At 36.8% G+C, this 23,527-nt stretch overlaps 1 protein-coding gene across 1 annotated transcript; it reads right to left on the minus strand.

Moving 5' to 3' along the window:
• Nucleotides 1-465: 465 nt before the first annotated feature.
• On the minus strand, nt 466-14,008 carry LOC129263677 (uncharacterized). The gene is made up of 5 exons (XM_054901577.2): nt 13,302-14,008; nt 9,444-9,621; nt 4,596-4,834; nt 3,063-3,235; nt 466-2,414 (listed from the first exon to the last, which is right to left on the minus strand). The coding sequence occupies exons 2-5, from the start codon at nt 9,589-9,591 to the stop codon at nt 1,826-1,828; spliced, it is 1,149 nt and encodes a 382-aa protein (XP_054757552.1). The 5' UTR covers nt 9,592-9,621; nt 13,302-14,008; the 3' UTR covers nt 466-1,825.
• Nucleotides 14,009-23,527: the final 9,519 nt, after the last annotated feature.

The following is a 23,527-nucleotide window of genomic DNA, read 5'->3' on the forward strand; positions in this document are numbered from 1 at the left end:
AGTTTAATTTAAACCTGCTATCAGAATATGGGCCATTAAGATTAGTCAGAGTGTAGAAGTAAAATTTAATAGATAACTTGCTTAGTCCATGCAGGTGGGTGTTTCATAAAGCTTTTCGTAGGTTCAGAGCGACTTTAAGAACGACTGGTGATCCTTTTTTTTTTTTTACTGCAAATGGTATAAACCAAAACGTTCATTGGCGATGGTTTCCGTAGCGCGTAATATTAAGAAAGGATCACCAGACGTTTTACAGTCGCTCTTGCTATATGAAACACCCCCTGGTAATTTGCTATGAGGTAAAATTGGTAACTGCATGTTACCAGTCAACTCTAACTGGTCAAGTTTATTTAACCTAATAGGGTGTAACCACATAGGGAGAATGATTGCCCCAATTAAATTTGGGGGCGTCAAACACTGGGAGTTGTCTCTATATTGGTGAATAATGCAATTAAGAAACATTTTGAGCAAGAGTCAACGCCATGAACAAATAAAATGCATGGATTTATATAAATTCAAACCACTTGATAAAAAAGAAGAATTAGCACATTGAATAGAAACTACGTAAATAATGGGACACACAGGTATAATGTCCTCTGAGGATATGAATGGTGAGCTTGAGACCGATTTTGACCAAAGTTTGATGAGCAAACTTCTGGGTCCCGTCTTACAAAGACTTGCAATTGATCTGATCAATCGCAACTATGGAAAGCCAGCAACGTCAACATCTAAAATACATTTTTGTTCAAAATATTTTCTAGAAATGACTTATATTCACATATTTACTGTTTCCTTGACAATTCAGTGTGCTTCTTTTAGTTTTCAAAGGACATTGAGGAAATTTCCAAAAGAAAAAAGTTATGACACTTGGATTTCCATATACTTAAGATTGATCGAATCATTCGTAACTCTTTGTAAGACGTGGCCCATTGAAGACTGGGAAGGCGACAAGGTATTTTGAAAGGAGCAAGACGACCAATTTATTCATGTTATTTATCAGAGTTGAATTACATATAAATTGATATTAATGAATTTACACGACCTATTCCTCTTTTTAATATCATCTTTATTCTCCTCCTTTTTTTTCTTCACTTCCATTTTATCGCTCCCCTGCAACCCCTCCTCGCCCCGATAGCGTCGCCCCCAATGGGACATTACAAGTTAAGTAGATCATATTGGGTGCTAGAACAACTGACATTATAAATTTTATGTACACAACTATTTTTCCTAATAAGAGTTATATTTTATTAATGAAGTTCTAAAAGTTTGAGTTTCTCTCTATGCGCTTAAAGGAATTTGAATAAATTTTATTTTGAATTTCAACAAAGTAATGTCACTAACGGAAAGCTTTAGTAATGGGTAGCAAGTCCCGAACTCTAGGGGGTGGTTTCAAATGAGTCAAATTTGGGTCACTATAACATATTCTAACAAATAAAACGTTTTCCGTCTCAAGTTCCTCATGACATTTAGCCAAAATGGCATCCATTTTGGAAACAGGATTTAATGACGCTCTCTGAAATCCCAAATCAATACAGTATGTGCCCATGAGAGTATATTTTCAGCTGCTGTAGTAGCATTTAAGCATGCACAAAAGGGTTTTTCAAAGTTCTCAGCTTCCATAACAAAAAGAAAACCATTCCTGTTATTTGTTCATTTTCATCGAGTTGAGAGAAGCTGACATTAGCTATCAAGGAGCTAATAAATCCACAAAGTCAACATGTTGGTAAGAAAGTATTGAAAAAGAAACTGGTTTTAGTTTGCAGGTTGATACAGGTTTTATCCCACCGCTGCCACCAGTAATGACGTCACACATAAGCAATCTGAAACATTATTCATCAAGGAGCCAGACGTTGAATTCCTTAAACGTAGATACCTTTCCATCTGATCGTCCTAAATGGTTTCCATGAGCTATATATACTTGGTCCGCATGTTGGTCATGCCACGTCCAATTGAAAAACTGTTTCCCAATCGGGAATTTGTAGTAATCAAAATATTGAATCCCCAAATGTCGTTTATTTTCCTTGAGAATAAAGGACAAAGCGACCTGGTCCGTTTCCACTTTGCCCGTATAGTAGGCCAGTCTTTCGATCCAGTCATAAACCATTTTAATCACAACAGACGTTGATTTCATGTAGAAGAAACACGGGCAAGGGAAACGTGCCATTTTCCCCTGAGCAAGCCAGATGTCGTAGTTATCGTATTCATCAAGGACCAGCTTCACGGGATCCTTGAACCAGACTGCGTCGATGTCAACGAGAAGAACGTCATATCCTGACTGAAGGATGGAAAGGATGTAGACGGTTCTTCGCCGAATGAGGTGCTGGTATGTGGAGATGTTCTTTGAAAGTTTTCCGGGCAGTGCGAACTGGCTGGATAGGACGGTTCGAAACCGCTGAGTAGTTTTCTCGAAGAAATATCTGGAAGTCATAATGAAGAAAATAATCATTACGATAGAAGAGATGAGTTGGTCTACTATGGACCTAGAGACAGTCAACCATAAGCCTAAAGATTTCCAACAATATGCAAACGTTTCCAGATTTTTTTTTTTTTTTTTTTTGGGGGGGGGAGGGGTATAATTTCATTATTATTTCCAATTTAAGAAAAAAATAGAATTGCCATCTCGTCATGTTTACATCCAGTGGGAGAGATGATCAGATGACAAGATCACGTCATCTGATCATTCCTTTTACCAGTACAGGATGCAGATATGACGAGATCCGGTATCTCGTCGTCTCGTCTTTTTTTCCGAAGAGGTGTAGGCATGCACGAGATGAATCTCTGAACATCTGGATGGCACCTCCAAGCTTCCATTTTTTAGGCAAAGGTCTTTTTTAAACCAGTACCCTAGAAATTGATGGGTGATGTATGAAGAAGAAGAAGAAGAAGTAGAGGAAGAAGGTAAGAAGAAGAAGAAGAAGGAGGAGGAGGAGGAGAAGAAGAATGGTTTTTTTAAGTAACAGAATATAGGTGAAAGAGTCGGAGAAAAACAATGCGAAGGAAACCGATGAGAAAAAGAGGACATATAGTAAAGAAAGTTCAATTCTGGAAAGTATCTGTCGGCTTACTTGTGCGTTTCTTCATCTTCTGCCATTAGAAGGACATCGTATGGTAACTTAAGTCGATCGATGCTTGCTCGCCAGTTGTCCGTTAAATCTATAAAGTTTTTATCTGTAGCTGTGAGTATGATGAACGGTGGCGGCTTCTCATATGTGAACTGTTGGCTGTCTGTCCGGAAAACCTGTTGGTACGAAGGGATAGTTTTAGTTATCAATCTACCCGATTGTTTTACTCCCGCTCCCTCATTCCGTTTGATTCCATCTCACATGGTCTAGTCTGATCCTTGTTCCCTTCAAACAGACCTTTGGTCTAACAGCCCATTTCCAGACAATATGCAGTTAGGCTATACCATGTATACCAAGAGTTTTGTGACGTCGCTATTCACTTTGTCCAACATCATTAGCACACATGGTTATCTGCTCTGTTCATAAAGCAATTTGTCTTCTAAGAAGTAAAATCGATCTTAGATGACGTGGAAATTTGACCAACTGGACATTAGTCTTGGTGAGAATTAGACCAAGTGATCATTAGACCAAGTGTAGCCCAAACGCCAATTAGACTAAATTGATTACAGACCTAGTTGTGCTTTAGCACATGTATACCTTTACCTCATGAGGTAGAAGAAGCGACTACTTGTGCACAAAGTGAATATAAACCCTTTTTGTAACAGTCTTGGTGCAGCTATCCCACCGCTGCCACGCTATATAGTGACGTCACAAAAATCTGGAAATGTCCACATACCGGATCTGAGAACAAATTTAATAATTAGTCAGGGCCATTCTGCATAATATAGAGGAGGGCTCCGACAACCCTTGACAGATTCTTTTTATTTCAGATTTGACGATAAGAAAGAATGTTCATTAAATCCCAATAGGTTACATTGGAGGCAATTCACATACTGTTCAGGGAAGAATCAAATTTTGTTTCCTATCATAATGAGGATATATACGAACTATTTAACAATTCGTACAATAAGATACAAAAGTAGTGATTGGTCGACGCCATCGGTTCCTTCATTTGAGTAGCGACAAAAATGTGCCTATCCATAAACTGTTCCGTGAAATTAAGCGAAACTTTCTTACATCCAAGTTTGATTAAATCGCTAATTTTTCTTATCGTTTTTTTTTTAATAGTTTAATGAAAATAAACTTTTTGGTGGGGTCGTCTGCCTCTTGAATCAATTTTTTTTAAAGATACCAGTGAGTTGTATTTGATAGTAGAATAGTGTTCATCATCACTGAATATTATATGAATAAGCTTCCCTTCGTTTTTGACACACCCTGACAGATTTCGGGCTGCTTTTGGTGTCTATCGTCACTCATTGGTAACAGTACATTTGCTCCAGAGACAATTGCTCCGGGCTTATTTTCATCTTAGATGTAGGGTAACGGTTGCAATAGGATTTTATGCTAGATTTATGGTTAGGTGTAGGATAGATAAAAGTGTTGAACCCAGAGTTGAAGTTGGTCATTCGATTAGTGTGTGGAATTTAGAGCGGAGCAATTGTCTCCGGAGCAAATGTCATGGGACCCATTCTTTACCTGGAAAAGCCCCGGAAGTACATTCTCCGAGAGGGCTTCTTTGAGTTCGGCCATTTTACTCGGCACGGGTATGATAGGTTCACGGTGTACAAATGACACATTAAAGCCAAGCTTTCTGAACTTCTTCATAACGTCTTCGTTGTGCGTTGGTCTCTTAAACACGGGTCTCCATTCCGGCTGCGCTGGTTTTTGTCCCTGGGGGCGCTGTTTACGTATCTGACTCCTTTTTAGCACGATACCTGAAAAGAAATCAAATATAACAATTATCGATTTGTCTCTAGGTCAAATTCTTGTTTAATTTTGTAAAGTGCCTGTTTTGTGAATTTCTACAACATTTCTACTAGAAGTTTGCACCAAGCAGCCCCCTTTTCAACTTTGTAATGCAAGAAACCTCACGGTGGTAAGCTCGATCTCTAAGGTCGATCTCTTTGCTCCCTCGTTTATGTTTTCGATCATTTTAGTTATCCAGTACCAGATAGGCCTAATGAATTATACGTACGGACCTTTCATTTAGATGAGGTTTAAATCAGGAGCATAATACAGGCATGTATTTCATAATTGTTGTGTAAACTCTACAACCCGCCTTGGGTTGATCGACATTAATTCATTGATTCGTACGTGCTTGGTTCAGTCAAAGAATAATCTAATCCTCTTAAAAACGAATGAGTTTTTACTGTATGAGTGAAATGCGTTTCGATGTGTTCTTAAGTCTTACCAAAATGGCATGATGATAAACTACAAGCATGGCCCTGGGAAGCCGGGGAGCTGGGGATACTGAAGCACCCCGATATTTTTTCCCAGGGGTGCTGCGTGTATTATTCTCCATAGGAAGCACCTCCTCGAATTCTGGCAGGTGTTACAAAATTGAGCCTCTATTCTGTAGTTGGGGTTTTTTGCTTTTCACCTTTCTCGGGACCAATATAACCTTGGTTTTGTAGTGAAATTTGTTTGTTTGTTTGATTGTATTTTTTTTGCTCGTCAAGTTTCTCGGGAACGAAATAACCTTCATTTTGTAGGAAATCCCCCTCATGTTTTTTCTTTTGATTTTTGCTTGTCACATTTACTACAGCACCCCAAGTAAATAAATCGTTCCCAGGGCCCCAAATTTAAAGGGGAATCCAGCCTTGACCATAAAATGTTGTGTTGGGAAGGAGAAAAATAAATTAAACAGAATGGTGAAAGTTTGAAAGAAATCGGACAAGCAATAAGAAAGTTATAGCTGCTTTAAAATTGAGATCACTAATAGTATGTAGATTTCAAATTGGCAACTGGGTAAGTAAATTATGACAAGGGGCAAGGACAACTTTCCCATAGACCATGTACTTTATTATCAGGGATTTGTGGGGCAGTAATCTAAATATAACCCAGGTAGTATATTGTTTTATGTCCTCATGAAAAAAAAATTTAATTTGAAATAAAACTTTTGGGAAAAATGACATTCTAGCCAAAATATGTATTGGAGTACATGGAAGAGTAGTCCTTGCCTTACATCACTATGACATCACATATGCGGCCAATTTGAAGTCTCCATGGGTATAGTGATTACCAATATTTACAAATTCAAAAAATCATAACTTTCTTTTTGTTTGTCCGATATTGTTAAAACTTTCACCTATCAACTTGTCTGATTTTTCTTTTTCTTATAACAAGTTTTTATTTGGGTTGGATCCCCCTTTAATGAGAATTGTGACCAGGTGGGTGTTTCATAAAGCTGTTCGTAAAGTTACGCACAACTTTACGCACGACTGGAACATGTTCTTAGGTCATAAATCAATTATATAGGGATATCACATAGCACAAGAAAGGATCACCAGTCGTGCGTAAAGTCATTCGTATCTTACGAACAGCTTTATGAAACACCCACCAGGAAACCTAGAATGAAAAACTATATAGTTCTCTGATTGACCGTGTGGACCCTTCGGATGACCATGATATATTCAATGAACCAGTCTCCTAATCGGATTGAAACTGTCAGATCTTCATGGCTGACAATGATGGCACGCATGTCGGCTATTATTCAGCTATATCTTCTTAAATCTAAGAAGATTCCTTATACCCCCGTCACACTTATTCGGAATCAGCAGGAATCGAGCAGAAGCTGGAAAGAAAAAATATTCAAAAAATCTAGAAATTTTTGGGAGGAACTTATGAATTCATCAAACTGGAGATGAAATTCAGTAAATTGACCAGGTGTATCATCATACACTAGTCAAAATGAACCGCAATGGAGTCAGCTTGATAATTCGTGCTACGTTCTTGGACATTCTAGGGGCATTCTAAATATTCTGACTGCATTCTGAGTGCATTCGAAATATTTTTGTCGTTTCTTTTGGCCGTCCCGATGGTTTTGGTCATGTTCAAAACATTCGAGGGGTATTCTCGAACGATGTTGGAAGTAGATTTAAATGACCAATTGGTGGTCAAACAATAGTCCTTTCATTCAGGCCAATTCTGCTTGATTCGGAATAAGTGTGATGGGGGCTTTAAGTATGTGATGACAGCTCTCCATGAGTATCACCAGGGCCCCGTAACACAAAGCTTAGCAATGATCGCAAAACATTTTTTTTAACGATTGATTCCATTGACTACAATGTACAATCAATCGTAAAAATCAAGCGTACGATTAATCGCTAACCTTTGTGTTACGGGCCCCTGTTAAAGTAAGCAGGTTTTCGAGTAGGAGCAGGTATGTATTCTCGCCTTTTATTTTATTTTTTAAGACTTTTCAACTTAGCTCCGTCGCCCCTTGAAATCGGCATAATCTTTTCCCTCTGAAACCAGTTACATTAATCATTCACCATATACTCTGTAAACTAGAACAGTAGATTTGAAGGTTTATAATACCATCATCAGCTAGGAAATAGCCAACGCTTAAGCACATTTTCTTAAAGAAGCTGAGCAGCGTACAAATGGGGAGGGGGCAGCTTGGGGCACTTGCCCCCCAAAAGGAAATATATAAATAAAAGTTTAAAAAGTTCTCGACCAAGAACAACAAAAAATTGGAAAGAAAAGGAAGAAGAGAAGAGAAAAGTATGATATCATTTTGTTATTGCTATGTTAAAATCTATCACAAAATTGGATATTTGTAATAAAGCAAAACCTCAATTTTTTTGCTCGCTAACAACTTTTCAGACATTTTCCCCGATCCGATTTATTCTGGCCTCATTACGCTGCTGACGCTAATTTATTTTTTAGATGACATTGGGCTGTTATTAGCCAATTAGATTAACATGATCTTCCAAGAACATGACAGTGCACATATTTACCAACATATTAGTTGCATTGACCATTCCCTTTTAAACAAAGGGAAGTTCACCCTGAAAAAAGTTTGTTGCAAAAATGGAAGAAAAATATAATGCAGAAATATTGAAGGTGTAAGGAAAATCCGTTAAAGATTAGGAAAGTTTTTAGAATGTTAAGTTTCGGATTTAGGACGTCATAATCGAGTAGCTGCCCTATATGCTAAGTAATATAAAATGCATGGATGTCATTTTTTAATGGTTCCTGATGACTTATCTTTGTTTTCTTTTTATGATCAGGTGTGAAATGATATGTCTATTGATAAACAAAAGTTACAGTAAAAGCAATTTTTTTGTTGTTGAGAAAATGACATTTTATTGATTTTTTTACCATTCGCTATGAAGGAACTATGCTCGCATATGACGTCACAAATCAAATATCTAAAATCTTAACAACTTTTAAATTCTGTGATGGATTTTTCCCTCAAACCTTCGGCAATATTTTTAAACATTTTCCTGCTGTTTTTTTATAATAAACTTTTTGTCAGGGTGAACTTCCTTTTTAAGTATGTATGAAACTTCCCATTCCTCCTTACACTATTTTCTTCTTCCCTCATAACATTGGCGGAAATCCCAGGGGGACAGGGGGACGCGTCCCCCTACCAAAAAAGTAGGGGGGGACACAATATCAATTGCCCCCTATACTATTTTTGGTCTGTTATGATGAAGAAAAATACATCATTAACAATGGAAATAATACATGTATATTTGGTTGAAAACCTTTTTTTTTTTTTTTGAGGGGAGGGTTAAAATGACCTTAATTTTGTGGTGATATTCTTTTTTTTTGCTTGTCAAAGTTTCCAGCCCCTCCTTACCTTTGGGGACAGATTTCCGCCATGCCTCATAACAAAATAACTAAATCATTATTTTGTTTTCAATACTTGATTAACCAGGATCCAGTTCACTGTTTTGCTTGCTCAGACCATGGATCAGACTAGACACGTTTGAATGCTTCTATAGAGAAAGAGTTGAGTAACAGTTTTGCACCTAATAACTATCGTGCATTAAGTGTGTAAAATTGGTCGTTTAATAAATTTAGTGCACTTTAAAGTCGCTTGTGATCACTCAACACTCAAATGACTCAATTAGGCTATACGGTGTGGACATAATAATAAGTACTGCGTTAGTTGGGGGGGGGGGGGGGGATGCGCGCGCGTGTGTGTATGTGTGGGTATATTCGTCTAAAAGTATCTTCAATGTCCCTTCTCTCTAAAAAATATAAATCAAATATATATTAATCCATAAATGAATGAATTAATGGATCATTCAATCATTAATCAATGCATAGATAAATAAATAAACAAATAGATGGTAAAATGACAATGAAAATAAAATGTTGAAATGGTATAACAATAGGAAAGATGCTGTAAAATGCAAGATCGTAGCTTATTGTAGTGTTACCAATGTTATCATAATAGGGATTAGATTTATTAAAAATCGTTAAGTTGAAATCCCCATCAATTGGGCAAAACGATTTTTTTGAGTATTTTTGTTTATATTTGGAACAATAAATGATTTATTAGTATTATTATTATTTTTTTTAATTTACCTCCTCTTCCTGAAGATTCAAAGTATCGGGATGACAGGACGACGAGGAGCGCGACAGCCATCTGGATGACGACCACGACGACGAACATCCTGACAGTGAGAAGCCTCCCCGGTACGAGGAAGGACGCGATGGACCGCCTGCTACTCATCGTCGATGTCGTCGATCACGAGCTTAAAATCTGCATAAGTCAAACACAAAGAAAGGCAAAACATCATCGTAGTCTCGGGATTTTACGACAGGGGCGTTACAGGGGGCGGTGGCACGTCCACATGAGTATTTTTTTTTTTTTGGGGGGGGGTTAATACTAAGTAGGACTAATGTTTTAGGGGGGGGGGGAATTCCCTACACTCTAAAAAACGAAGAGCTAATCTAGCTCTTAAGATGCGTGTATGGTGACTGTACTTTGGAGTGCTGATTTTTCCCGTTCAAATTTGAACTATAGACAAATCAGCACTCCGAAGTGCAGTCACTATACACGCTCCTTAAGAGCTAAATTAGATCTTAAGGAGCGTGTACTACTGTAGAAAGATCAGTAACTCACAGTGTGTTCCGCAGTAGGTACACAGTGGTTGATTTCAAGTTCAGTGTTGACCTCTTGGTGTTGGCTTTAGGTCAATATACACGAGTATAACACCAAACATAAAATGAAAATGGTCCTGAAAAGTCACTCACTAGTCTAGTTGTTGAGATGTCAATAGTGTGATCTGGATCAATTTAACAAGCTCAGAATAGGTTTCGGCGCTAGTGGAAGCAATCCAGATTCCAACACCAACGGCAACACCGGACTTTGGAATCACCCAGTGTGGAACACAATTCTCACCTTCACACTATTCAATTTGAATATTTCAACAGTGTGAATCACAATTACACATGGTCTAATATACAATGTGAACCCAATGTGTGCCAGTGTTTCATTTCCAGCATTGCTAACAGAAGTAAAAGGAAAAAAAGTGTCAACATTATCAAAATACTGTCTGAGTAGTTTTACTCTTTATTTTCCTTGTTAGCTTCGAAACTGAAGGTCAAATAGAGGTAGCCCCCCCCCCCCCCCAAAAAAAAAAGAAACACCGCCACCCACACTTCACTGCATTTTTATCGAATAAATGTGAGCATGGATTCCATTAGTAAGAGTCCCATTTGCATTGGCGTGTCATTCAACTGTACCCCGAACCCCCCCCCCCCCTCCCACTGTGTAGTAAATATAGGCAAGCATATTTTCCCTAGACTAGTTCTTGAAAGATTTCTTTGTATTTCACACCCCATTTTTTTAATACCATTCGACTAAAGGTTTTATTTACACGGAAAGGAAAATTCCTCGACGATCGTCTACTCGTATCCAGGCAATTTTCTCATCATGTCCTTCCTTTGGTTTCTAGAACTACCCAAAAATGTTAGAAACTTTTTGTCGAGGACATTCGTTTAAAGATAACCTGTGGGTATAGGCTTAGAAACCGTATCTATTTTCCTACATATTGTAGGATCCGGTCAATTATTATTCTTCGCATGTCAGGCTTAAAGGAAACCTCGGTGTTTACTGCAAAAACATTTGAATTGCTTCATGAATAATAATGTTGTTTTCCTTATTGACCCGAACAATTCAATTTGTGCGCCATGGAATGTGCTACCAATGGAATAAACAAATAACGATTACATAACTTGAATCGAGTATCATTTCGTGTGTAAAATTTCCACTTGAATGATCCATTGCTAGCTTTTAGTATAGGTTTTCCCGTCCAATTTCGCACTTAGCGCATGCAAAAGTAAAGATAGGTCATTTAATTTTGCACATAGTGCATGACAAAGTATAAATAGGTCATTCAATCTATTAGACAGTGCAGCCAAAATCACCAGTCGGCATTCAAATTCGCTATAGTGCAACCAAAATGGCCATTTGGCATTCATAATCGCTTTAGAGCAACCAAATCCGCCATTCGGCATACGAATTTGTACATAGTGCAACCAAGTTTGCCCGTGAAACCCCCTCGAGCTATGTTAGAGCATTCAATTTCGCCATTGTGCATCCAATTATACAATTTGTGCATGCAATTTAGCACACGTAATTTTTTCTATTTGTTTTATAACTTTCTCATGTTTATATTATCTTCCATTTTATGGGCTTTAAGTCACCGAAAAAAATATAAATATTGGATGGCTAAAGGCATATAAATTAACAGAAGGAAAATTTCCTGACATTTCCCTGTGTTAATTCATATGTCTTTTTTATCTTTGTAATTTTTTGTTCTTAATGCATATTTTCTTGTCATTTGCACCATCTCTTCGATATATGCATTGACTAGAGACATAATCATAGCATGTATCATGATTTTCTTCTTTCATATTTACGTTTAATGTTCTTTTTATCTTGCATCTGTTTTCATGTGACTTTAATCATTTAAAGCAATAATCTTTTCATCAAAACTTAAGACATTGACTACGATTTTCTTCCCTTATGTAATTCTTTTTGAACCTTTTATATTCTTAAAAAAACATGATAACTAAATGTATATATCGTAATTGCAGATGGTTATATTTTACAGATCTTTGGTAAGAAAATTTACATGTTAGAGTTCAAAGCACAAAACTCGGTCTTTTTCAGCCATTGATTACTTTAGCATGTATACAATATCATGATTTTCTTCTTTCATAACATACTTTTTTTTTTTTTATCTTGTATCTGTTTTCATATGCCTTTAATCATTTATAACAATAATCTTTTCATAAAACATTAAGATATTGACTACGGTTTTCTTCCCTTATATAATTCTTTTTCAACCTTTTATATTCTTAAAAAACAATAACTAAATGTATATACTTAATATGATATCGTAATTGCAGATGGTGTATAACTTCCTAAAAAAGCAGGCCACTTCTTTATGTAATTTACATGATTTTTTACAAGCATCTGTAAAGAATAATGTAAATTGTCCAGTGCAGTTTTATGAATGGTCACTGGTGGCACACATACTTCAGGTTGGGAAAAACAAGCGAAGAATGTTTGAATATGTATTACAAGTCATGTATAGATACAGTGCTAAATTGAATGCACTAGTTATGAACATGGATACTCAATAGCGAAATTGAACGCTCTGTCTTCAGTCACGTGACCTCCGGTGTTAACTTGAGTGCACTATGGCGAATCTGAATGATGTTTTGACACTTTTGATTGCTCTATAGCCAAACTGATTGCCCATTATGAATTTTTGGCGGCCCTATGGCGATTTTGAATGACTAGTTTGAATTTTTGGTTGCTCTTTAGCGAGATTGAATGAACTATTTATACTCTTGCATGCACTAAGTGCGAAATTGAGCGGGAAAACCTATATTATTCACTGTAAAAACGTTGTTTTAAGCACGTTGCTTAAGCCCGTCACTCTAACAACTACTGTTTAAATTTGGTAAACAAGTTGTTTAAAAAGGTTATAAAAAAGAAAAAATAAATAAACAACTTGTTATTCGAATGACAGGCTTAAACAACGTCCTTTTTAATGTGTTGGGCCTACTTTTACCATGGATAAGGTAGTTTTATGTCATAGGCCCTATTCTTAACAATCATAGCGGCGATTTGGGAATTAAGGTGAGTATGCAACAACGCTTTTGAAAAAGTATCGCTTAAGAGAGAACAGGATACTAGTATATCAGCCATTGTTCGATTGGTCAACAATAATTACAATTCTACGCTCTCCCTATTTCTCCCATATCGTTTTTATATCCAATGTTATAGAAATGCCGCACTTTTCTTAATATATTCATTACCCCTTTTGCTCTGTGGAAATTAAAAAGAAATGAAACCGACTAATTCTCTTTATAATTCTCCTTAAAACAAAACGAAAATGAATGTAGATGAACGTATATACTTACTTTGGTAATTGCACGAAATATAAACCTTCTTATAACATCATCGACATATATGAGTTATGATCGAAACTATATGATTGTCGATAGTATCTCAGCTATCAGTGTAGTCATTGCGATATCACCCATTCGTTCCCAATATTTCCAACATATATCTGATGCACGTGTCAAAGATGATGATATGAGAGCGATCCTTAGGGGCGGAAATAGAAGGGCATCCGTCTTTCTCTCGTTGGATGGTTACCACACAAAGATTAAACTGCCAGTATCATCTAGTGTTTCTGGCGCAAACAGTGTTGGTTTCGTGCATCAAAGATGAAGATGACATCGTTATGACGAATACCAATGAAAACAAAATGTTAATCCTTTTTAGACGATGTTCAATGTGAGAAAGTCATCCTTCATAACCACTTCCCACATCACGATAGCTTGAAGAGTCTTTCCCGCAATGACAAACCGGTACGTACCGACCCTCTGTGTATCACTCGACTCACGCATCAATGCATAGGCTTAAGTTAATGCACAGATGGCAGTATCTTGGTCAAAGTACACGTATGCGTCTTTAGAATTTTTTTTAGAAAAAGGTAATCAATAAAAAGTCAATATTTTGGGAGAAGTCTTCAAAGGGAAGTCTAGGTCTACTGCAGTAGCCGACAGACCCGTTTGTTCCCATTAATAAAACCCATGCGTATACCTGCAATCATTCGAATGTTAGTTTTTCACAACAAAGGCGTAACTATAGTGGTCAGGGTTAATAATTATATGCCGAATTACAGATGGGGATGGAATACATAAATAAGCATTATTAACGACAAACACCCGTATATTCAATAGGTGGAAAAGTTGGAAGATGAACCAGGAATTTACATATATGTTAACTAGTATAATAGGATTGTTTGTGTAAGTAACTATTCAAACAGGCGCGATGAAAAATAAGAATTTCAAAATGTAAGGCTCTTAAGAGTCATTTTTACACTTCATACTTATTAACTTTCTAACTGCCTACTTTAATCAGCTCTCATGTTCCGTCCATAACTCCATATATCTACATTTATTTTCATTCAATTCTGCTTATTTGATAATGTATATCATTATATCAGAAGGAAGAAATTTGAAACTCAACGTTACTTTTCAACTTGATTTTTTGGAAATATGTAATATAATATCTAATGACTATTATCCTGAAAAAACCATGCCACAGTTGATATACAGTAGTTCAATTCATTACTACATGATACAATGTCCAACCCCATTAAGCTTTTATGACGTTATTTAAATAGTTAATAAAAGATGCCATTTTGTATGAAATTTGTATGATTGGGTGGTCGATGTAGATTATATATCTGTATATTTTTTTTATTTGTGCGATCTTCTCAAGCATAGAATAGGCTGCAAATTTTAGAATTTATTCTGCAGACATATGACATTAATTCATTACATTATTTTTTAGGATGAGAGCTCGAATGAATCTCGCTAAACCAAAGAAAAGATACACTGCATGAGAGGACACTCTTGGTATCTAAAACTTCATTGTCCCCAAAAAACAACAGATACAAGTCATGAGAAGGGTTGTCTTTATTATCTTCCGAATGTTTTAGAAGGCTAATCTTTGCTAAGATTATGATTAGGTCGAGACAACAAACATGTATCTCTTGAGCTGCTTAGTGCGATCGGGCTGAAATGGACCCCGGGTCCGTCTTACAAGGGGTTACGTTTGATCCGATCAACCTCTACTCCATCAATAATTTTTTTTTCGGAAGTTTGCAGACTCCTTTGCAAATAAAAAAAGAAGCACACTTAATGTTTGAGAAACGATGAATGTATGCATATACAGGATATCTAGAATACATTTTGAATAAAAACATGCATTTTAAATGGTGACGTTGCTGGCTTTCCATAGTTGTGGTTGATCGGATCAATCGAGATTCTTTGTAAGACGGGTCCGTGACTCTGCTGAAGTGTAAAGGTCACTGCACTCTTATTTTTCTTAAGTGGAACGGGGGGGGGGGGCTTCAGCATCCACTTTCTACAATTACTTGTACAAGAACGTCAACATTACCATCTGACTGTTGGCTCAGTCACCTCTTTCAAAGCTAAAAATAACGGTACAGGGGCCAAGACAGCAGAATTGGATGCAGGAGGAAGCTGCAAGGCCGAAGGCTTGTAAGGGGGTATTCCGGACTAAATATAATTTGATTTGAACAGATAAAGTAAAATCAGACAAACAAAAGACTGTAAATTTCATAAACTTGGTCTGAATAATATGTAATGATCTCTCAAGCTTTTCAAATACAGACTCATATCTTCATGTTGCAAGAACCAGACTTATCCTCCTTGGTGTCATTGGCAATGTCTCGTATCAGTTTCCTGACTTTCATCCTGTTACTCTTCAATTTGTGTTTGATATACATTTCTCAAGACAGCGCCTTGTTGATCATGCTGCTGCAAACAGTACGTGAGTGACTAATAGCTCATTATTTTACCATGCTGTACTGCACTAAAGGCTTGCAGTTCTCCGGTGAACGGAGGAATTCAACACCGAAGAAGAAGAAGGTATGATATCTCCTCTTATTATTTTTGTTTTATAATTTGAAATAATATTTATTAAAATTGTGTGCATCAAGAATTAACACATTTGGATTGACAACTTTAACGCATTAGGCATTAATTGCTGCAAATTATCTTGTTACGAGGAACACACGTTATACACACATGCATTGAAATATGAAATAATTATGATTTCATGCAATAACATAAGAAAAGGAAAATAAGAACACGGCATCATCACCACCTATTGCTTATTCATGACGTGAACATAACTTTAAAATATATATGTATTGCTAATCTTTAAAATTAAATATTTTCGTTATTTGTTATCAAATTTTGATGAAAATTTCATAATTCTTCTCAGACTGGTGAATATCATGCGATTTATTTAGATGTAATTGTTTTTTTCAGCATGGAATACTGAAGATCACAGCTAAGTAATTCTTATCACCTCCAAACGGCCTCGACGTAAATCATCTGAATAAACTGATAATACACGCATAAACATTATTTTCACTAGCAAAATTATATAGGCATGAATTACATATTTTGTTGTTTGTGTTTTTTTTGGGGGCCTTTTGATGATTACAAGATTTGAATACCCTGTTTGCCAAGAACACAATAGGCCGTTTCATAAAGCTGTTCGTAAGATAAGAGCGAATTTAAGAACGACTGGTGAACCTTTCCTACGCGCTAAACCATCGCCAATGTACCATTTACCACAAGAAAGGATCACCAGTCGTTCTTAACTTACGAACAGCTTTATGAAACGCCCACCTGAGCTTATACTTTCTCTATATTTGCTTGTTTTGTGATACATAGCAACTGTTCGGAAATACCTACATCATGCAGGCAATTAATGATCTGGGGCCAGTTGCAGAAAGAGTTGCAATCAAACGCAACTTCGAAAATCATGCGCAACTTGATTTTCAACCAATCAACAGCGCGCATTTGGGACTTGCGATTGATATTTTGACTTGCGTTTAAACGCAACTCTTTCTGCAACGAACCCCTGAGCTTTTAGACCGAGGGTAAATATTAGGATTCATTTTCGATTGGTCTAATGCCAATTCGTCCAATTACCAACTCGTCTACTATTATTTGGTCTACCATCAGTTCATCCTCTGCCCACATGGTCTAATTGCCATTTAATCCACTCACCACTTCGTCTAACATTAATAACCAGTTGGTCCAATAGCATTTAGTCCTTATACCATTATAAATATAAACAATTTATGAAAATAAAGCCTACTGGTTATCAGACGAAATGGTCATAGACGGATTGGAGATCAGACGAAATGATGATTGGACCAAATAGTTATTGAACCAAAGTCGTTGTTAGACGAACTGTTGATGGACGGAATGGCATAGACTTAATGACGCCTTGAAGGTACACGGTGTGATGAGTGGACGAGTTGGCAATAGACGAATGTGCAATTTATCATTATTGAGGATGGGATATCTTCTAAAATCAGTACATCATACATCAATAACGCATGTTTTGACAGTAGCTTTCTGAAGTACTTACACTTTATAGGTTTCACCAACATGACCAAGAGGTCTCGGAAACCTTGGTAAAGCCAGATGTGTATTGTCTGTTTTGTGCAATTGTAGTTGGTCAGATTCATTGTAGGAACAAAATAAAGAAATAGGGGAAAGAAGAAACAGGATGGAAAATGAACACAAGTGAAGACATGGAAGAGTAGGGACAAAAGAGGAAACCAAAGAATATGTCAGGGGGTCGTTTCGTAAAGCTGTTCGTAAGTTAAGAGCGACTTTAAGAATGTGACTGGTGATCCTTTCTTACGCGCTAAACCATAGCCAATGAATTTACCATTTACAACAAGAAGGGATCACCAGTCTTTCGTAAAGTCGCTCTTAACTTACGAACAACTTTATGAAACACCCACCAGGGGGCCGTTTCATAAAGCTGTTCGTACGTTAAGAGCGACTTTAAGAACGACTGGTGATCCTTTCTTGGGGTAAATAACATACACAAAAACCTTCATTGGCGAGGGTTTTGCGCGTAAGAAAGGGTCACCAGTCTTTCGTAAAGTCGTTCTTAACTTACGAACAACTCTATGAAACACCCACCAGCCGTAGCTGATGATAAGTCTGATGAAGCTGGGGAAGAACAAGGTGGTCATCAGAGGTTGGAAATGGAAACAAGAAGGAATAAGAAAAACAGTGGAAAGGAAAATTAAGTTATCAAAGAAAGCAACTGAGTAACGAAAGCAGGTTGAACAGCAGAAGCTGAAGCAGAAGAGAAAGAATCGAGGAAGGGCTAGTAATAAAAGAAGGAAGATAGAGTGCGAGAGAGGGCCAAGAGGGGCATAAGAAGAAGTAGAGAAAAGGAACATGAATAAGTTGACCAAACGATAGAAGAGGAAGGCGAATACCCGGGGGGCGTTTCATGAAAGGACTTGTCGGACGTTTTATCCGACAAGTCCTGTTTTATCCGACAGTTACTATAGTAACAGTGCTTCTCAACCAACCAGAATCAAGGAAAGTTGTCAGATCTGACAACTTGTCGGATGAAAATGTTGATGAAACACTCCCCCGAGGTAGGGATAGTAAAAGAAGAAGGAAGAGAGAGAGAGAGAGAGAGAAGGGTGGGGTGGTAAGGAAGAGAGAGAAAAATAAAGTTAAGCAACAGTCTAAAAGACAAATAAAGACTCGAGAAAGGGATAGAAGGAAAGAAGAGATGGGAGGAAGAAAAATAGAGAAGCTATACGGAGAAAAGAAAACGAGGAAAGAGACAAGAATGCAATACAAAAAAAAATCAAGAAGAAAAAAAGCGGGACGATGCCGAGGAACGTAAGACACAAAAACAACTCCCCCCCCCCAAAAAAAAAAAGAGAAGAAAATCCCGTAAGGGGAAGATGAAGGAAGAGAAAGGGCAGAAATTAAAGGAGAAACGAAAAATAAGTAATAAAAGCAAGACATTTTAAGTGTTTTAAAATAATATTTTATAGAGAAAAATAAAGTTAAGCAACAGTCTAAAAGACAAATAAAGACTCGAGAAAGGGATAGAAGGAAAGAAGAGATGGGAGGAAGAAAAATAGAGAAGCTATACGGAGAAAAGAAAACGAGGAAAGAGACAAGAATGCAATACAAAAAAAAATCAAGAAGAAAAAAAGCGGGACGATGCCGAGGAACGTAAGACACAAAAACAACTCCCCCCCCCCCCCAAAAAAAAAGAGAAGAAAATCCCGTAAGGGGAAGATGAAGGAAGAGAAAGGGCAGAAATTAAAGGAGAAACGAAAAATAAGTAATAAAAGCAAGACATTTTAAGTGTTTTAAAATAATATTTTATAGAGAAAAATAAAGTTAAGCAACAGTCTAAAAGACAAATAAAGACTCGAGAAAGGGATAGAAGGAAAGAAGAGATGGGAGGAAGAAAAATAGAGAAGCTATACGGAGAAAAGAAAACGAGGAAAGAGACAAGAATGCAATACAAAACAAAATCAAGAAGAAAAAAAGCGGGACGATGCCGAGGAACGTAAGACACAAAAACAACTCCCCCCCCCAAAAAAAAAAAGAGAAGAAAATCCCGTAAGGGGAAGATGAAGGAAGAGAAAGGGCAGAAATTAAAGGAGAAACGAAAAATAAGTAATAAAAGCAAGACATTTTAAGTGTTTTAAAATAATATTTTATTTCTTCTTCATCATGAATAACATGTGAAAAACAATGTATAGCATGAAATCCTGAACATAATTGATTCACAATTCATACCTAAACATTTTAACTTGATTATTCTAGAAGTAAGCTGAGAGTCAATCTGTACACATTTTCTTTAAACAACTTATAATAACAGAGGGAATAGGAATACAGAACAGAATCTTTTAAAAATACATAAGAACAGAAAAAACAAACACATTATAGATAAATTTCAAGCTGAACACAATTTTTTTCGTTTACAGTATCATTGAATAGAAATAATTTGAGGAAGTTATGATACCAGCACACAAAAACAAATAAAACATAAGCAAATCACACACTCAGCCACGTTTCACCCCCCCCCCCGATAAACGACGAATAAGAAGAAAGAAAGAAAGGAAGAGGAAAGGAAAAACAACAAACGGGCAAACAAACAATAATAATATAAAAAAAAACACCCCCCCGAAAAAATAAAAATAAACCAGGAAAGGAGGGGGGGGGGGGGGGAGATGAAGTAGATGTCCGATACAGACAAGAGTGACAGAATTGTCAATGATAGGTCACTCCGAACCCAAAAGAAATGCACTCCCCTAAAAATCGATATCTGACCATAGAATCATGACGCACGTTCTTAGCAGAGATCAATAATCAATCTTAGACAAATCCGTTGATGACCATTGTTAGTTTAGTTGGATCGGAGGCAAGGCGAAAGGGGGAAAACTACCCATTATTATATTTAAAGGAGAAGTTCACCTTGACAAAAAGATCATTGTAATACAACAGAAAAACTCATGAAGAAATAATGCCGAAGATTTGAGAAAAATCCATCAAAGAATAAAAAAAAAAATCATTAGAATTTCAATCATTTTATTTGTGACGTCATATGCCAGCAGCTTTCCGACATCAAATGGTAAGATATCAATGAAATGTCATTTTCTCAGAAAATTGAAAATGATTTTGATTGTACATTCAGTATTTCAATAGCCAACTCATTTCACTCCCGTTTCCCAAAAAAGAACACTAAAAAAGTCGTCACGAACCATTTAAGAAGAATAAAATTTATTCATGTTATTCATGTCATGGCAGCTGCTCATTTATGACGTCACAAATCCAAAACTTAAAATTTCAATAACTTCTTTTAATCTTAGATGGATTTTCCTCAAACCTTCACCAATATATTTTTTTTTCTTCAGGGTGAATTTCCCCCTTTAACAGTGATACCATAGTAGGCCCTCGATGTCCACAATTACATAAAATTAGTTGCTCTGCGTAAGGTCAACGGTGGTCGAAATATTTTGAACCCCTATCGATCCCTTTAGAATCTTGCATCCTCTTTTAGTTGCTGTGACCCGGGGGACATCTGTTGACCTTCGTTAGCACTTGATAAATTGTTACACTAGGGCAACGGACTATTTGGTCCACCCTAATAAAAAGAGTGATTCGAATGAAAGTGCTGTACACTGTAAAGGTAAATTATCATTTCGTCCACTGCCAACTCGTCCACTTACCATTATGGTCTACCTTCATTTTAGTCAAATGCCATTCTGTCACTCAACATTTCGTCTAACAACCATTTGGCCCAATAACCATTTGGTCCATTCATCATTTCGTCTAATCACAGTTCGTCTATGACCATTTCGTCTAATAACCAGTTGGTCTAATACCATTGTCTTTTCATTCATTTAGACCAAATGGTTTATGGACTAAATGGCTATTGGACCAACTGGTTATTAGGCGATATGGTAAGCGGACGAAATGGCAATTAGACCATGTAGATAGTGGATGAATTGATGATAGACCAACTGATAGTAGACGATTTGGTAATTAGACGTATTGGCATTGGACTAATTGGAAATAAACCGACTGTATACAGACTAGACTTGGGTGTTATAACTGACGCATTTTTCTAAACTTTTTTGTTTTGCCAAAAATAAAATGAGATTCTGGCATGGATTGGGAAAAGGGAGGGGGGGGGGGGGGTTGTGAAAGTTGATTGGAAATATATGATTTCTCATTTGATATTGATATGAAATATTGCAGAAACAGTATTTAATATATTTCATATTTCCATGATGATATAACATTTATCTCTGGTTATGTTTTATAAAAACCTTTGGTCAAATGATTGTATATAGCACAGTGCATATATGTCATTAACATTGCTTGTGCAAGGCATTTATTGACATAGCGCCAGCTAGTGTTCTCTATAGGACAGTGTTTTCTATTGCACCAATCACTGTATGAACATGGAAGAATTGACAGGTTTGAGGTGACAATATCATCCAAGTTCCAGTGAATCCTGGAAACCTGGTTATTGACTTTGATACAATAAGGAGGCAAAGAGGTTAGTGTCTCATAGGAAGTCTTTATTTTATGAAATGATAAATGTTAAAGATGAAAATAAGTTGAATTGTTTTAGGTTCTAAATCCAGCTACTGTGCATGTAGATTACATAACAATTATACATTCACATGTGTGTTATAAGATTGTGTAAGCAAGAAATAAGGTCAAGTCTGCTTATACATTGGATCCTCACATTTGAAGATGAAATTATATGATATTGTGATGATTAGGAGATTCATGTATGTTCACTGAATTTGATATAATTAGTTTACTGAAATAAGATTCAGGTTTTGTTTTGTGGAATTAATGACCAGAAAGATTACACTATATGTAGGTCAGCTGAAAGTCAAGATATGGTATATAGCTTCATATTTAAAACACAAAGATACACCTGAAGTTATTGATAGTATAGTGGCAACTCTAATTGCTGTGTAAATCAACGTGTCAATATACATATATTTTATTTATCAGATTAAGCACATTTCTCAATAATTGTTTAGTTTGTTGCTTTAAGAAAGGGTGAATTATCAGATGATCACGCATAAGCGTACACAACGTATTTATGATGCTTTTTTGTATGTTTCCTTGATAGAGTTTTCACGGAGCTTTTGGAGCTATCAAAGTTTGAAGATGATAAATCGAAATAAGATGAATCAAGAATAAAGTCTCGAAGCTCCCGTAGAAGCCTTTGTCTGTATTTCATTCGTGTACCTCGAATACTGTCACAGGTAGGGATAAAGCATATTCTAAAGTATATGACCAGGGTCCCGTTTTATAAAGACTTGTTATAATTTATAACAAATGCCCAATTTCTATAACAAGTTTACTATCGGCCAATCATATCGAAGGATTTCGGTAGCTTAAAACTGTTATTACAAATTTGTTATTTTAACAAGTTTTATGAAACGGGCCCCGGGAGGGTGTTTCATTAAAAGCTGTTCGTAAGTTACGACCGACTTTTAATACGAACGACTGGTGATCCTTTCTTAGGAGCTAAATCAACGCAAATAGAAATTCAGCATGCATCACTTACCACAAGAAAGGATCACCAATCGTTTGTAAAGTCGATCGTAACTTACGAACAGCTTTATGAAAAGCCCACCGGATTCTTCGATTTCCGAGTGCCCTTGCTTAGGATTTGCACTGGGCTCAGGGAATTGGGACTCAATCCCTCTACGTTAGCTTTTGGAAAGGTTACCATTAACGCCCAATTAAGAAAAAAAATGAGTTCAGATTTGAAGTTGATAGAGAAAAGTTACCTTTCCGTAGAGGGACTGACTCCCTAATTCCCCCACCCGGTGTGCTAATCTTCTCAGCACAACCCGAACCATTTCAGAGTCAGTTGGCCCTCTACGATAGCTTTAGGAAAGGTAGTTTCCTCCGCTCAATGTCAACGTCCAATCCCGGGGGGGCCAGTTCCATTCACGAGTGGATACCATGCGCGACCATGGGGTCTCGAAAAGCACCCTAAACACGTAATTTCCATATTCTGAAAATGCACCCCTTAACAAGTTTTGGCGTGTGAAACCCTACCCTTAACAAGTATTGGAAACAAAACGATACTCTTGGCAAATATTCCCTGAAATGAACCCCTAAACAAGTACAGGAATGTTTTATTGTTACGGGTCCTTCGGTCGTCGGCTTTACCTAATTTGGTTTAGTACGACCCCATCTTCTACACC

The sequence above is a fragment of the Lytechinus pictus genome, chromosome 6 (assembly GCF_037042905.1).
Source record: "Lytechinus pictus isolate F3 Inbred chromosome 6, Lp3.0, whole genome shotgun sequence".
Classification (NCBI taxonomy): domain Eukaryota; kingdom Metazoa; phylum Echinodermata; class Echinoidea; order Temnopleuroida; family Toxopneustidae; genus Lytechinus; species Lytechinus pictus.